General features: G+C 45.4%; 1 protein-coding gene across 3 annotated transcripts in view; it reads left to right on the top strand.

The window, feature by feature from the left end:
- rab36 (RAB36, member RAS oncogene family) overlaps nt 1–13,871 on the top strand; it is an 82,215-nt gene that overhangs the window by 44,698 nt on the left and 23,646 nt on the right. For all 3 annotated transcript variants that reach the window (XM_043716095.2, XM_043716099.2, XM_043716097.2), the window contains exon 8: nt 10,056–10,137. In XM_043716095.2, the coding sequence (XP_043572030.1) occupies nt 10,056–10,137 (82 nt within the window). The remainder of the gene's footprint in view (nt 1–10,055; nt 10,138–13,871) is intronic.

Below are 13,871 nucleotides of genomic sequence, written 5' to 3'. Positions count from 1 at the left end.
ATGTAGTGACATTGGAGGCAGTTCAGAGGAGGTTATCTAGATCGATCTGAGATGAGGGGTTTGTCATATAAAGAGAGATTGAACAGTTTAGGCCTATATTGTCTGAAATTTAGAAGAATAAAGGGAGATCAAACTAAGGTATTCAAGATTATAAAACGTATGGATAAAATAAACGTGGAGCAGATGCTACTACTTAGGATAAGGGGTAGCAAATTTAAAACAGAGTTGAGGAGGAACTACTACTCCCAAAGAGTTGTGAATCTTTAGAATTAACTACCCCAAAGTGTGGTGGACGCTGTGCCAGTGAGTAAATTTAAGGAGTTAGACAGATTTTTAATTGGTAATGGGTTGAAGGAATATGAAAAAAAGGCAGGAAAATGGGGTGAGGAGCATATCAGCAATGATCGAATGGTGGAGCAGACTTGATGGGCTGAATGGCCTAATTCTGCTCCTTGTGAACTTATAATCTGTGGTGACTTAATAACTTGATTCCTACCTCTATAGGTTTAGTGCACCTGTTAAGATGCATTTCTTGTGGGGGGGGGGAGGCAAGAAATGAAGAAGGGAAAGCCATGGATGAATCTGTTGAAGTTAAAATTTAAATTAGGAACTGAATGTTTCTATCATTGTTTTAAACAACCACTTCCAAACACACTACCCCTTCCATCTCAAAGGATATGGGCAGCAAATACATGGCAACACCACCTGCAAGTTCCCTTCCAAGCCATTCTCAATCCTGATTTGGATAAGTATCATTGTTCTTTCAGTGTTGCTGTGTCAAAATTCTGTAAATCTCTCCCTAATGGCATTGTGGGTCTCACCATAGCATATGGAATGCAGCAATTCAAGAAAGCAGCTCCCCATTATCTTCTCAAAGGCAATTCGGGTTAATCAATAAATGTTGGCCCAGCCAATGATGCCCACATCCTTTCAATGAATAAAACAAAACAAGACAGATATTCACAGTACATGCTCCAATAAGAACAGAACCAGCTAACTTACAATTCTAAATTAACATGTCATTTAAGCCAAGCTTTTGATCTCCTCTCCTATCCCCCTCACCGTGAAAAAGGAGAATAATGGAGAACAAGGAATTGGCAGAGTAATTACACAGCTACTTTTGTTTTCCTAGAGCGCTAGGGGAGAAAAGGTCTTCAGTGTGAGAGAAGTTAATGTGTGCTTCAAAGTACTGGAAAAATTAATGGCACTGAAAGCTGATAAATCTCTAGGCCCATTGATGATTTATATGCCAGGGTGCTAAGGTGCTGGTCATGAAAATACTGCATGCAGCCTTTGTCATCTTCCAAAATTCTGTAGTGTTTAGAACAGCCTCATCAGATTGGAGGGTGGCAAATGGAACCCTGCTGTTTAAAAAAGGAAGAAGGGAGATAATTGGGAATTACAGAACGATTAGTCTAATATCAGTTATAGGGAAAATGCTAAAGCCTTGCATAACAAATTTGAAAACAGGAGATTTGGAAAATACTAATGGTGTTACACTAAGTCAATGTAGATTTTTGAAAAGGAAATTGTGTTTGACAAACCTATGGGAGTTTCTTGAAGAAGTAACTAACAGAAAGTTGAGAAATCTCCAAATGTTGTGATCTACTTGGATTTTCAGAAAGTTTTTTGATGTCCTACGTAAGAGGTTATTGTGCAAAAACAAAGCACATGAATTGATGGCAATATACTGGTATGCATTTAGAAATCATTTGACCAGAAACAGAGTAAGAATAAATAGATTATTTTTCGAGTGGAAAGTGATGACGGGTAGGGTACCACACATCTCATTACTTGAGGAGAAAGTGAGGTCTGCAGATGCTGGAGATCAGAGATGGAAATGTGTTGCTGGAAAAGCGCAGCAGGTCAGACAGCATCTAGGGAACAGGAGAATCAACGTTTCGGGCATTAGCCCTTCTTCAGGAATGAGGAAAGTTGGTCCAGCGGGCTAAGATAAAAGATAGGGAGGAGGGACTTGGGGGAGGGGCGTCGGAAATGTGATAGGTGGAAAGAGGTCAAGGTGAGGGTGATAGGTCAGATTGGGGTGGGGACGGAGAGGTCGGGAAGAAGATTGCAGGTTAGGAAGGCGGTGCTGAATTTGATGGATTTGACTGAGACAGGCTGGGGGGAGGGGAAATGAGGAAACTGGTGAAATCCGAGTTCATCCCTTGTGGTTGGAGGGTTCCTAGCCGGAAGATGAGGCGTTCTTCCTCCAACCGTCGTTTCGCTGTGGTCTGACGATGGAGGAGTCCAAAGACCTGCATATCCTTGGTGGAGTGGGAGGGGGAATTGAAATGTTGAGCTACAGGGTGGTTGGGTTGGTTGGTCCGGGTGTCCCAGAGATGTTCTCTGAAATGCTCCGCAAGTAGGCGGCCTGTCTCCCCAATATAGAGGAGGCCACATCGGGTGCAAAGGATGCAATAGATGATATGTGTGGAGGTACAGGTGAATCTGTGGCAGATATGGAAGTTTCCTTTGGGGCCTTGGAGGGAGGTGAGGGGGGAGGTGTGGGCGCAAGTCTTGCACCTCCTGCGGTTGCAGGGGAAGGTGCCGGGAGTGGAGGTTGGGTTGGTGGGGGGTGTGGATCTGACGAGGGAGTCACGGAGGGAGTGGTCTTTACGGAATGCTGATAGGGGAGGGAAATATATCCTTGGTGGTGGGGTCCGTTTGGAGGTAGCGGAAATGACGGCGGATGATGCGCTGTACATGGTGGTTAGTGGGGTGGTAGGTGAGGACCAGTGGGGTTCTGTCCTGGTGGCGGTTGGAGGGGCGGGGTTCAAGGGCGGAGGAGCGGGAAGTGGAAGAGATGCGGTGGAGGGCATCGTCGACCACGTCGGGGGGGGAAATTGTGGTCCTTGAAGAAGGAGGCCATCTGGGATGTGCGTTTTTGGAACTGGTCCTCCTGGGAGCAGATGCGGCGGAGTCGAAGGAATTGGGAGAATGGGATGGCGTTTTTACAGGGGGCAGGATGGGAGGAGGTGTAGTCCAGGTAGCTGTGGGAGTCGGTTGGTTTGTAGTAGATGTCTGTGTTGATTCGGTCGCCTGAGATAGAAATAGAAAGGTCGAGGAAGGGGAGGGAGGAATCTGAGACTGTCCAGGTGAATTTGAGGTCGGGGTGGAAGGTGTTGGTGAAGTGGATGAACTGTTCAACCTCCTCGTGGGAGCACGAGGCGGCGCCGATACAGTCATCGATGTAGCGGAGGAAAAGGTGGGGGGTGGGGCCAGTGTAGTTGCGGAAGATGGATTGTTCCACATATCCTACGAAGAGGCAGGCATAGCTGGGGCCCATGCGGGTGCCCATGGCTACTCCTTTCGTTTGGAGGAAGTGGGAGGATTGGAAAGAGAAGTTGTTCAGGGTGAGGACCAGTTCAGTCAGTCGAAGGAGGGTGTCTGTGGAAGGATACTGGTCGGTACGGCGGGAAAGAAAGAAGCGGAGGGCTTTGAGTCCTTCATGATGGGGGATGGAGGTGTACAGGGACTGGATGTCCATGGTGAAAATAAGGCGTTGGGGACCGGGGAAGCGAAAATCATGGAGCAGGTGGAGGGCATGGGTGGTGTCCCGAACGTAGGTGGGGAGTTCTTGGACTAAGGGGGACAGGACGGTGTCAAGGTATGCGGAGATGAGTTCGGTGGGGCAGGAGCAGGCGGAGACAATGGGTCGGCCGGGGCAGTCAGGTTTGGGCCCCCAATTATTCATTCAATATATATCAACAATTATGATAGGGGTTCAAGTATAATATTCCCAAAGGTCAGATTGAAAGTAGTGAGAAGAACATAAACAAGCTTCAGGGTGATTTAAGCCAATTGAGTGAGTGGCAAATACATTACATTTGCAGTATAATGTGGATAAATATTCAGTTGTCCACATAAGAAGAAACAGAATAGCAAAGTCTTGTTTAAAAGTACTTAAAGTATTTAACAGGCGCTTTAAAGTCCAATCAAAATGATTAAGGAAGACACACACTTAAATATATAGCTAATTTATTATCTTAATCTGCTTTATTCATGTACAAACTAATAAGCGACTTTATTAGCTTATACTTTATACACAGTTAAAAATCACACAACACCAGACTGTCGTTCATCATGTTTATTTAAAAGTACGCACTAGCTTTCACTTTCATCAGGTAGCTGTGGAGCAGGATCATAAGACACAGAATTTATAGCAAAAGATTACCTTGTCATGCAACTGAAACAATATATTGAACAAACCTAGATTGCTGTTAAGACTTTCAGCTTTGAGAATGGGTTGCAGGTTTCAGTTCATTAATATGTAAATCCCAGAACTTCTTTTAAATCATAGTCTCAAGATAACTTAAGGTTTTATAAAAAGGTGACATCTCAGCTCAGACAATGCATTAAAGGTGAGAGGTTAGAGCCTCTCTGTATCCCAATAGACTGGTTCTATTTCCAAAGTAGGAACTTATAAAATGTTACATGGATTGACTGCCTGCAGATTGTGTGCTTTCTGAGCAGAGTAGAATGTATCTTCAAATACAATTCTGCAAATGCAAATTCACCCCATAGACATGTGTGTATGTGTGTATGCACATGAGCATGAGTGTGCGTTTGTGTGTGTGCATGGCTTGGTAGAGTGTTTTTGTGAGTGTGACGGAGTATAAGCCTGTGAGAGGGTCTGCACATGAGTGAGTGAGGGGGTTTTTGTATCTGTGTATGAGAGAGGGTCTGTGTGTGTGTGTGTGAGAGAGAGTGTGTATAGTATACTAGGGTTATCTTGAGTGACATGAACCCAAAGTCCCAGTTGAGGCCATCCTCATGGATACAGAACTTGGCAATCAGCCTCTGCCCGTCCACTCTGCGTTGTTGTATATCCCAAAGTCCGCCTTGGAGAATGGTCACCCAAAGATCCGAGGCCAAATGTCCTGACCGCTGAAGTGTTTTCCAACTGGGAGGGAACATTCCTGTCTGGCGATTGTTGCGCAGTGTCCATTCATCTGTTGTCCTTGCGTCTACTTGGTCTCGCCAATGTACCATGTCTCGGGCCATACTTGCCTGCAGCGTAAGAAATAGACAGGCCGAGTCACGTGTACCTGCTGCGTACATGGCAGGTGGTGTCCGCACATGTAATGATGGTATCCATGTTGACACTCTGATACAAATGCAGTGGTTGCCATGACGGGTTGTATGGTGTTTTGGTAGACGTTGTCCTGAAGGCTGGGCAGTTTGCTGCGAACAATGGTCTGTTTAAGGTTTGGCAGTTGTTTAAAGGCGAGAAGTGGAGGCGTGGGGAAGGTCCTGGCTAGCTGCTCATCCTCATCGATAACGTGTTGCAGGCTGTGAAGAACATGGCATAGTTTCTCCAAATGACTCTCACTTCCTTGTCTTCATGTTGGATTCTCTGGCAACGGTGGTAATTGGAGCTCTATCTCAAATTCCATGGCACTGTTCCCACAAATCCCAGTCTGATAGTGAAGATTTGTGGCACCAGTCTTGTGAACCCCAGCCCAATGAAAAAACTCCCTTGTGTGGGGCAAAGTCCCTATTATTAATACTGTTCTGAATCTAATGTTAAGTCCTGTATCACCATTTCATCGTACTTTCAGTACTTTCCCAGGCATTCTATAGTGTAGACAACAACTCCAGGTGTTGCACAATATTCTGTTTCTTACCCACCCAAGGTTCTGCAGTTACCTTGTAGCCAAAGCAGGCTGATTTTTCACTAGGCTTGCTTTCCGTTTAATTCTCCACTTTCTTCAATTGCTCATTGTCATGTCCAACATATCCTTAACGATCTAGTTTAGAAATACATTTTAAACCCAACAATGCAATTTGGAATGTTTTATGTGCAAAGGGGCCTGGGTGTCCTTATGCACCACGAATTGAAAGCAAGTATGCAGATATAGCAACCAGTGAGGAAGGCAAATGATATATTGGCCTTTACAGCAGAGGTTTGAGTACAGAAGCAAGTTAGTCTTACCGCAGCTATACAGGGCCTTAGTGAGACCACATCTGTGTGCAGCTTCTTATCTTAGAAAAGATATACTTGCCATAACGGAGATATAGTGAAGATATGCCAGGCTGATTCCAGGGATGGCAGGTTTGTCATATGAGGGGAGATTTGGGTTGACTGGGTGTTTATTCACTGGCATTTAGTAGAATGAGAGGGAGCCTCATTGAAACACACAAAATTCTAACAGGGTGGGACAAACTGATGCAAGGACAATGCCAGGAATTCAGAACAGTGTGTCACAGTTTCAGGAAATGTGGTTATCCATTTTGGACTGAGATGAGGACTGAGATGTCTTTACTCCAAAAACGGTGAAGCTTTCTAATTCTCTACCACAGAAGGCTGTGGAGGAAATGTCACTGTATATTTAAGAAATTAGTCAAGAGTATGGGGGGGGGAGTGGGAGTCTGGTGGTGAAGTAGTGGATCAGCCATGATCGTGTTGAATGGTGGAGTAGGCTCGATAGACAGAATGACCTACTTCTCCTATTTTCTTTGTTTATATGATTTGGTATTTGTCATTTTTCATTCAAAGTTTGTGAGAAGATTTGTAGCTCGGGTGCTCGTTGCTGTGGTTCTGTTCGCCGAGCTGGAAGTTTTTGTTGCAAACGTTTCGTCCTCTGTCTAGGTGACATCCTCAGTGCTTGGGAGCCTCCTGTGAAGCGCTTCTGTGGTGTTTCCTCCGGCATTTATAGTGGCCTGTCTCTGCCGCTTCCGGTTGTCAGTTACAGCGGACAGCTGAAACTGACAACCGGAAACTGACAACCGGAAGCGGCAGAGACAGGCCACTATAAATGCCGGAGGAAACACCACAGAAGCGCTTCACAGGAGGCTCCCAAGCACTGAGGATGTCACCTAGACAGAGGACGAAACGTTTGCAACAAAAACTTCCAGCTCGGCGAACAGAACCACAGCAGTCATTTTTCATTTTAAGATACTTATGTGGATGAAAACTGCTAATGTGGAAATTTTATCAACCATCATAGCAAGAACAGAAACATGGCTCAGGGATGGGCAGGACTGGCAGCTTAATGTTCTAGGATACAAATGCTACAGGAAGGACAGAAAGGGAGGCAAGAGAGGAGGGGGAGTGGCATTTTTGATAAGGGATAGCATTACAGTTATACTGAGGGAGGATATTCCTGAAAATACATCCAGGGAGGTTATTTGGGTGGAACTGAGAAATAAGAAAAGAATGATCGCCTTATTGGGATTGTATTATAGACCCCCTAATAGTCGGAGGAAAATTGAGAAACAAACTTGTAAGGAGATCTCAGCTATCTGTAAGAATAATAGCGTAGTTATGGTAGAGGATTTTAACTTTTCAAAAAATGACTGGGACTGCCATAGTGTTAAAGGTTTAGATGGAGAGGAATTTCTTAAGTGCGTTTTCTGATTCGGAATGTGGATGTAACTATAAGAAGGTGCAAAACTTGACTTACTCTTGGGAAATAAGGCAGGGCAGGTGACTGAGGTGTCAGTGGGGGAACACTTTGGGGCCAGCGACCATAATTCTATTCGTTTTAAAATAATGATGGAAAAGGATAGACCAGATCTAAAAGTTGAAGTTCTAAATTGAAGAAAGGCCAATTTTGATGGTATTAGGCAAGAACTTTCGAAAGCTGATTGGAGGCAGATGTTCGCAGGTAAAGGAACGGCTGGAAAATGGGAAGCCTTCAGAAATGAGATAACAAGAATCCAGAGAAAGTATATTCCTGTCAGGGTGAAAGGAAAGGCTGGTAGGTGTAGGGAATGCTGGATGACTAAAGAAATTGAGGGTTTGGTTAAGAAAAAAAAGGAAGCATATGTAAGGTATAGACAGGATAGATCGAGTGAATACTTCGAGTATAAAGGAAGTAGGAGTATACTTAAGAGGGAAATCAGGAGGGCAAAAAGAGGACGTGAGATAGCTATGGCAAATAAAATTAAGGAGAATCCAAAGGGTTTTTACAAATATGTTAAGGACAAAAGGGTAACTAGGGAGAGAATAGGGCCCCTCAAAGATCAGCAAGGTGGCCTTTGTGTGGAGCTGCAGAAAAAGGGGGAGATACTAAATGAATATTTTACATCAGTATTTATTGTGGAAAAGGATATGGAAGATATAGACTGTAGGGAAATAGATGGTGACATCATGCAAAATGTCCAGATTACAGAGGAGGAAGTGCTGGATGTCTTGAAACGGGTAAAGGTGGATAAATCCCCAGGACCTGATCAGGTGTACCCGAGAACTCTGTGGGAAGCTAGAGAAGTGATTGCTGGGCGTCTTGCTGAGATATTTGTATCATGGATAGTCACAGGTGAGGTGCCGGAAGACTGGAGGTTGGCAAACATGGTGCCACTGTTTAAGACGGGCGGTAACGACAAGCCAGGGAACTATAGACCGGTGAGCCTGACCTGGGTGGTGGGCAAATTGTTGGAGAGAATCCTGAGAGACAGGATGTACATGAATTTGGAAAGGCAAGGTCTGATTTGGGATAGTCAACATGGCTTTGAGCGTGGGAAATCATGTCTCACAAACTTGAATAAGTTTTTTGAAGAAGTAACAAAGAAGATTGATGAGGGCAGAGCAGTAGATGTGATCTATGTGGACTTCAGTAAGGTGTACGACAAGGTTCCCCATAGGAGACTGGTTAGCAAGGTTAGATCTCATGGAATACTGGGGGAACTAGCCATTTGGATACAGGACTAGCTCAAAGGTAGAAGACAGAGGGTGGTGGTGGAGGGTTGTTTTTCAGACTGGAGGCCTGTGACCAGTGGAGTGCCACAAGGATCAGTGCTGGGTCCTCTACTTTTTGTCATTTATATAAATGATTTGGATGCGAGCATAAGAGGTACAGTTAGTAAGTTTGCAGATTACACCAAAATTGGAGGTGTAGTGGACTGCGAAGAGGGTTACCTCAGATTACAACAGGATCTGGACCAGATGGGCCAATGGGCTGAGAAATGGCAGGTGGAACTTAATTCAGATAAATGGGAGGTGCTGCATTTTGGGAAAGCAAATCTTAGCAGAACGTATACACTTAATGGTAAGGTCCTAGAGAATGTTGCTGAACAAAGAGACCTTGGAGTGCAGGTTCATAGCTCCTTGAAAGTGGAGTCGCAGGTAGATAGGATAGTGAAGGCGGCGTTTGGTATGCTTTCCTTTATTGGTCAGAGTATTGAGTACAGGAGTTGGGAGATCACGTTGCGGGTGTACAGGACATTGGTTAGGCCATTGTTGGAATATTGCGTGCAATTCTGGTCTCCTTCCTATCAGAAAGATGTTGTGAAACTTGAAAGGGTTCAGAAAAGATTTTCAAGGGTGTTGCCAGGGTTGGAGGATTTGAGTTACAGGGAGAGGCTAAACAGGCTGGGGCTGTTTTCCCTGGAGCGTCGGAGGCTGAGGGGTGACCTTATAGAGGTTTACAAAATCATGAGGGGCATGGATAAGATAAATAGACAAAGTCTTTTCCCTGGGGTGGGGGGAGTCCAGAACTAGAAGGCATAGGTTTAGGGGGAGAGGGGAAAGATATAAAAGAGACCTAAGGGGCAACCTTTTCATGTAGAGGGTGGTACGTGTATGGAATGAGCTGCCAGAGGATGTGTTGGAGGCTGGTACAATTGCAACATTTAAGAGGCATTTGGATGGGTATATGAATAGGAAGGGTTTGGAGTGATATGGGCCGGGTGCTGGCAGGTGGGACTAGATTGGGTTGGGATATCTGGTTGGCATGCACGGGTTGGACCGAAGGGTCTGTTTCCATGTTGAACATCTCTATGACTCTATAAAAACATGCAGTAGTGCTGTGTGAACCCATTTAAATATAAACTGAAATATTTGCAATCAGTCTCTGCACATTGTCTTCATTGGATTTCTTACTTCTGACTTCTTCAACTTCCATTATGAAGTGAATAATTTTGCCCCACCCCCAGCCATCATTACCTGAAGATTGTCAATTACAATCACTCAGTCTTTAATTTTGCAGTGAGAATAAGTATGTAACCCATGAATTTTCAATATACAGGGTAACTTAAATTCCTGATACCTGCAATTTTGGCTACTCCCTTTAATATTTTCTAAAAGACAACAATATTCTTTTTCGCTGCAGACAGTGGCTAGAGGATGCACGAATGGAAAATGAACAGGGTTTAAGTACCATATTTCTTGTTGGCTGCAAGAAAGACGTATTGGTGAGTAATAATCATTTCCATTGTAAATTGTAGTTTGGCAAACGGACCTGTACACCACTGAAGCCCTCGCCGACTCATGGGCACCTCCTCCTACCGCCCCCTCAAGCATGACCTAATCTCCCATCACCAAACCACCATCTCCCAGACCATCCACAACCTCATCACCTCAGGGGATATCCCATCCACAGCCTCATAGTCCCAGTACCCCGCACCACCCGGTTCTCCTTCTGCACTAAAATTCACAAAACTGACTACCCCAGTCAACCCATCGTTTCCGCCTGCTCCTGCGCCACCAAACTTATCTCCTCATGCCTTGACACCGTCCTGTCCACTTTGGTCCAGGAGCTCCCCATATACATTTGGGAGACCACCCACACCCTCCAACTCCTCCATGACATTTGGTCCCCCAGCCCCCAATGCCTCATCTTCACGATGGACGTCCATCCGCCATGACGAATGTCTCCAAGCCCTCAGTTTCTTCCTGTCCTGCCAACCCAACCAGTACCCCTCCACCAACACACATTCAATTGGCTGAACTGGTCCTCAACAACTTCTCCTTCAAATCCTCCCACTTCCTACAGACCAAAGAGGTAGCCAGAGGCACCCTCATGGGCCCCAGCTATGCATGCCTCTTAGTTGGGTACATGAAACAGTCCATTTTCCGCAGTTACACCAGCACTATTTCCCACCTTTTCCTCTGCTACATTAATGACTGTCTCGGCGCCACCTCGTGCTCACATGAGGAGGTCGAACAGTTCATCAACTTCAACTTCACAAACACCTTCCACCCTGAGCTCAAGTTCACCTGGACCATGTCGAACACCTCCCTCCCCTTCCTCGACCTCTCCATCTCCATTTCCGGCGACCAACTCAACACAGACATCTACTTCAAGACAGACTCCCACAGCTACCTGGACTACATACCAACCCCCCCTTCCCCTCCTGGTAAAAATGCTATCCCTTACTCCCAAATTCCTCTGCCTCTACAGTATCTGCTCCCAAGAGGAGCAATTCCACTCCAGAACATTACAGACGGTCTCCTACTTCAATTTTCCCTCCCAAGTGGTCAACAATGCCCTCCAACACATCTCCTCCACTTCCCGCATCTCTGCCCTTGAATGCCAACCCTCCAACCGTAACAAGGATAGAAACCCCCTGGTCCTCACCTTCCACCCCACCAATCTCCGGATACAATGCATCATCCTCCACCATTTCTGCCACCTACAGCCAGACCTCCCCACCAGAGATATATTTCCATTCCCACCCTTATCAGCATTCCAAAGAGTCCCTTTCCTCCTCAACTCCCCCATTCGATCTACACCTCCCATCAACCCACCTTCCACTCCCAGCAACTTCCCTTGCCACTGCAAGAGGTATAAAACCTGTGGCCACACCTCACCCCCATGAACCCAGTGACGATACCAGACCCTTCATCTTCAGAGTAAAAGGGAAGTTTAGAATCTGGGGTATGCGGGGACTACCAGGGGATGTTCGGAGTTCAGTGGGTATCTGGGATAAAATCCCCGTTCCTCATCCCTATCAGTGTCATCCCTTTCCTCAAATACTGTCGGTACACCAGACATAGGCTTGGGATCCCGAGTCAAACTTAGATTCTTCTTACAGTGCTGTTGCTTTCAACCTTTTTTTATCTTCCTCAGCCTTAGTGTCCTTACAGTGTTTCCCCTGTTCCCTTTTTCGTCTCCCATCTACCCATTCACACGCAGCTTTTAACATCTCCCAGCTTTTGGGAGTTCCATCTGCTGACCATTCCTCTATCCTGTATCACATGCATTATTCCTCCAACTGGCCCATAAGATATCTTTCCATTTACTATTGGCTTTATCCTTCCATTCTTTAATTAAGAATTTACACTTTTTCTCACAACTTTTCCTTCAACTTATGTTTACCACCTGTTCACAAGAGGCCACATGCCAGGTCTCTAGTTTCCTACAGACTTAAATGTAATATACATAGTAAAATAAAGTGTTTAAATCATAAATTTACAGCCATTAGTAACATTTATGGCAGTTACATTTTATATTTTCTAAATTTTTAAAATAAGTTGATTAACTATTGTTCTGTTCCTAAAATTTTCAATGTACCCACTGCCTCTGCTATTTTGGCTGCTGATCAATGTTGCAATTTCCCCAAGAGTGACCTTTCTTTTGCAACTTCAGCTTTTAATTCTTGAAATTTTCTTGTTTTGCCCTGTCATTAATATGTTCAATGTGAACATCCAAGAGAATTCATGCCTCTATACTATCCAGAAATAGCTGTGTATTCAAGAATTTCTCAAAAAAAACTCCAACAATTAGATTTTTCATACAGTTAAGCCAGTTTATATAACACAAATCAAAATGGCTACAGCACAAAAAGGTTATTCAACCTGTTGTTTCAGTGCCAGTTCTTTGCAGTAAGACTGATTAACTAAGAGCATGAATTACTGCATGGAATTATGATGTTATTGCCATTATGTAGACATGGTTAAAGGAGGGACAGGACTGGCAGCTTACCATTCCTATCCCCCTGAGACCTCTCCCTCACTGAGGATGAATGGTCAGTCCTCAGTAAAGGTCTTACCTTCATCTCATTCTGCCCCCATGTCAACGAATTCTGTATGCGCTGCAATATTGAAGTGTTCTTCTGCTGCCTCTACCTCTGCCCTTACTTTTCAATTGTGACTCACACTCACCCTCCGAAGACCCCCTTGCCCTGAATCCAACATACTCCATCCTTTTGGACACCCCATCCTGGCCTCTTACACTCCCTTGACCTCTTTATCTCCAACTGCCATCGCAACATTGACTGCCTCAAACTGTCCACCCCCCTCACCCACTCCAACCTCTTACCCTTGCAACGCGCAGCCCTCTACTCCAACCCCAACCTCACCATTAAACCAGCTGACAATGTGGAGTGCAGTAGTAGAATGGAACAGCGACTTCTATCTTGCTGAAGCCAGATGCCAACTTGCTGACACCTCTTCCTAATGCCCCCTTGACCATGACCCCCACCTTTCACCACCAAACCATCATCTCCCAAACTATCCACAACCTCATCACCTCAAGGGATCTCCCATCCACAGCCTCCAACCTCATAGCTTCCAACTCCGCCTAGTTCTACCGCTTACAAAAATCCACAAACCTGACTGCCACAATCAAATGTTTGTCTCCGCCTGCTCCTGCCCCACTGAACTCATCTCCTCATATCTTGACTCCGTACTGTCCCCCTTGGTCCATGAACTCCCCATATATGTCTGGGACACCACTCACACCCTCCACATCCTCCAAGGCTTCCAATTCCCCGGCCCCCAATACCTCATCTTCACCATGAAAATTCAGTCCCTATACACCAACATCTCTCATGAAGAAGGCTTACAAGCCCTCAGTTTCTTCCTCTCCGGCTGACCCAACCAGTCCACCTCCACTGATGCCCTCATTCAATTGGTGGAACCAGTCCTCACCCTCAACAACTTCTCCTTTGAATCCTCCCTCTTCCTCCAGACCAGAGAGGTAGCCATGGACACCACGTTGGCCCCAGCCAATGGAACAGTCCCTGTTCTGGAATTACACTGGCACCATTCCCACCTTTTTCTCCACCACATTGACTATATTGGTGCCACCCTGTGCTCCCTCAAGGAGGTTGAGCAGTTCATCAACTTTACCAACACCTTCCGCCCTGACCTCAAGTTCACGTGGGCCATCTCCAACACCCCCCTCCCCTTCCAGGACCTCTCC

This window comes from Chiloscyllium plagiosum, unplaced genomic scaffold (assembly GCF_037043375.1).
Source record: "Chiloscyllium plagiosum isolate Xiang-an unplaced genomic scaffold, Cpla_swu_hap1 HiC_scaffold_24, whole genome shotgun sequence".
Lineage (NCBI taxonomy): Eukaryota > Metazoa > Chordata > Chondrichthyes > Orectolobiformes > Hemiscylliidae > Chiloscyllium > Chiloscyllium plagiosum.
This window is presented reverse-complemented; position numbering and strand designations above follow the sequence as displayed.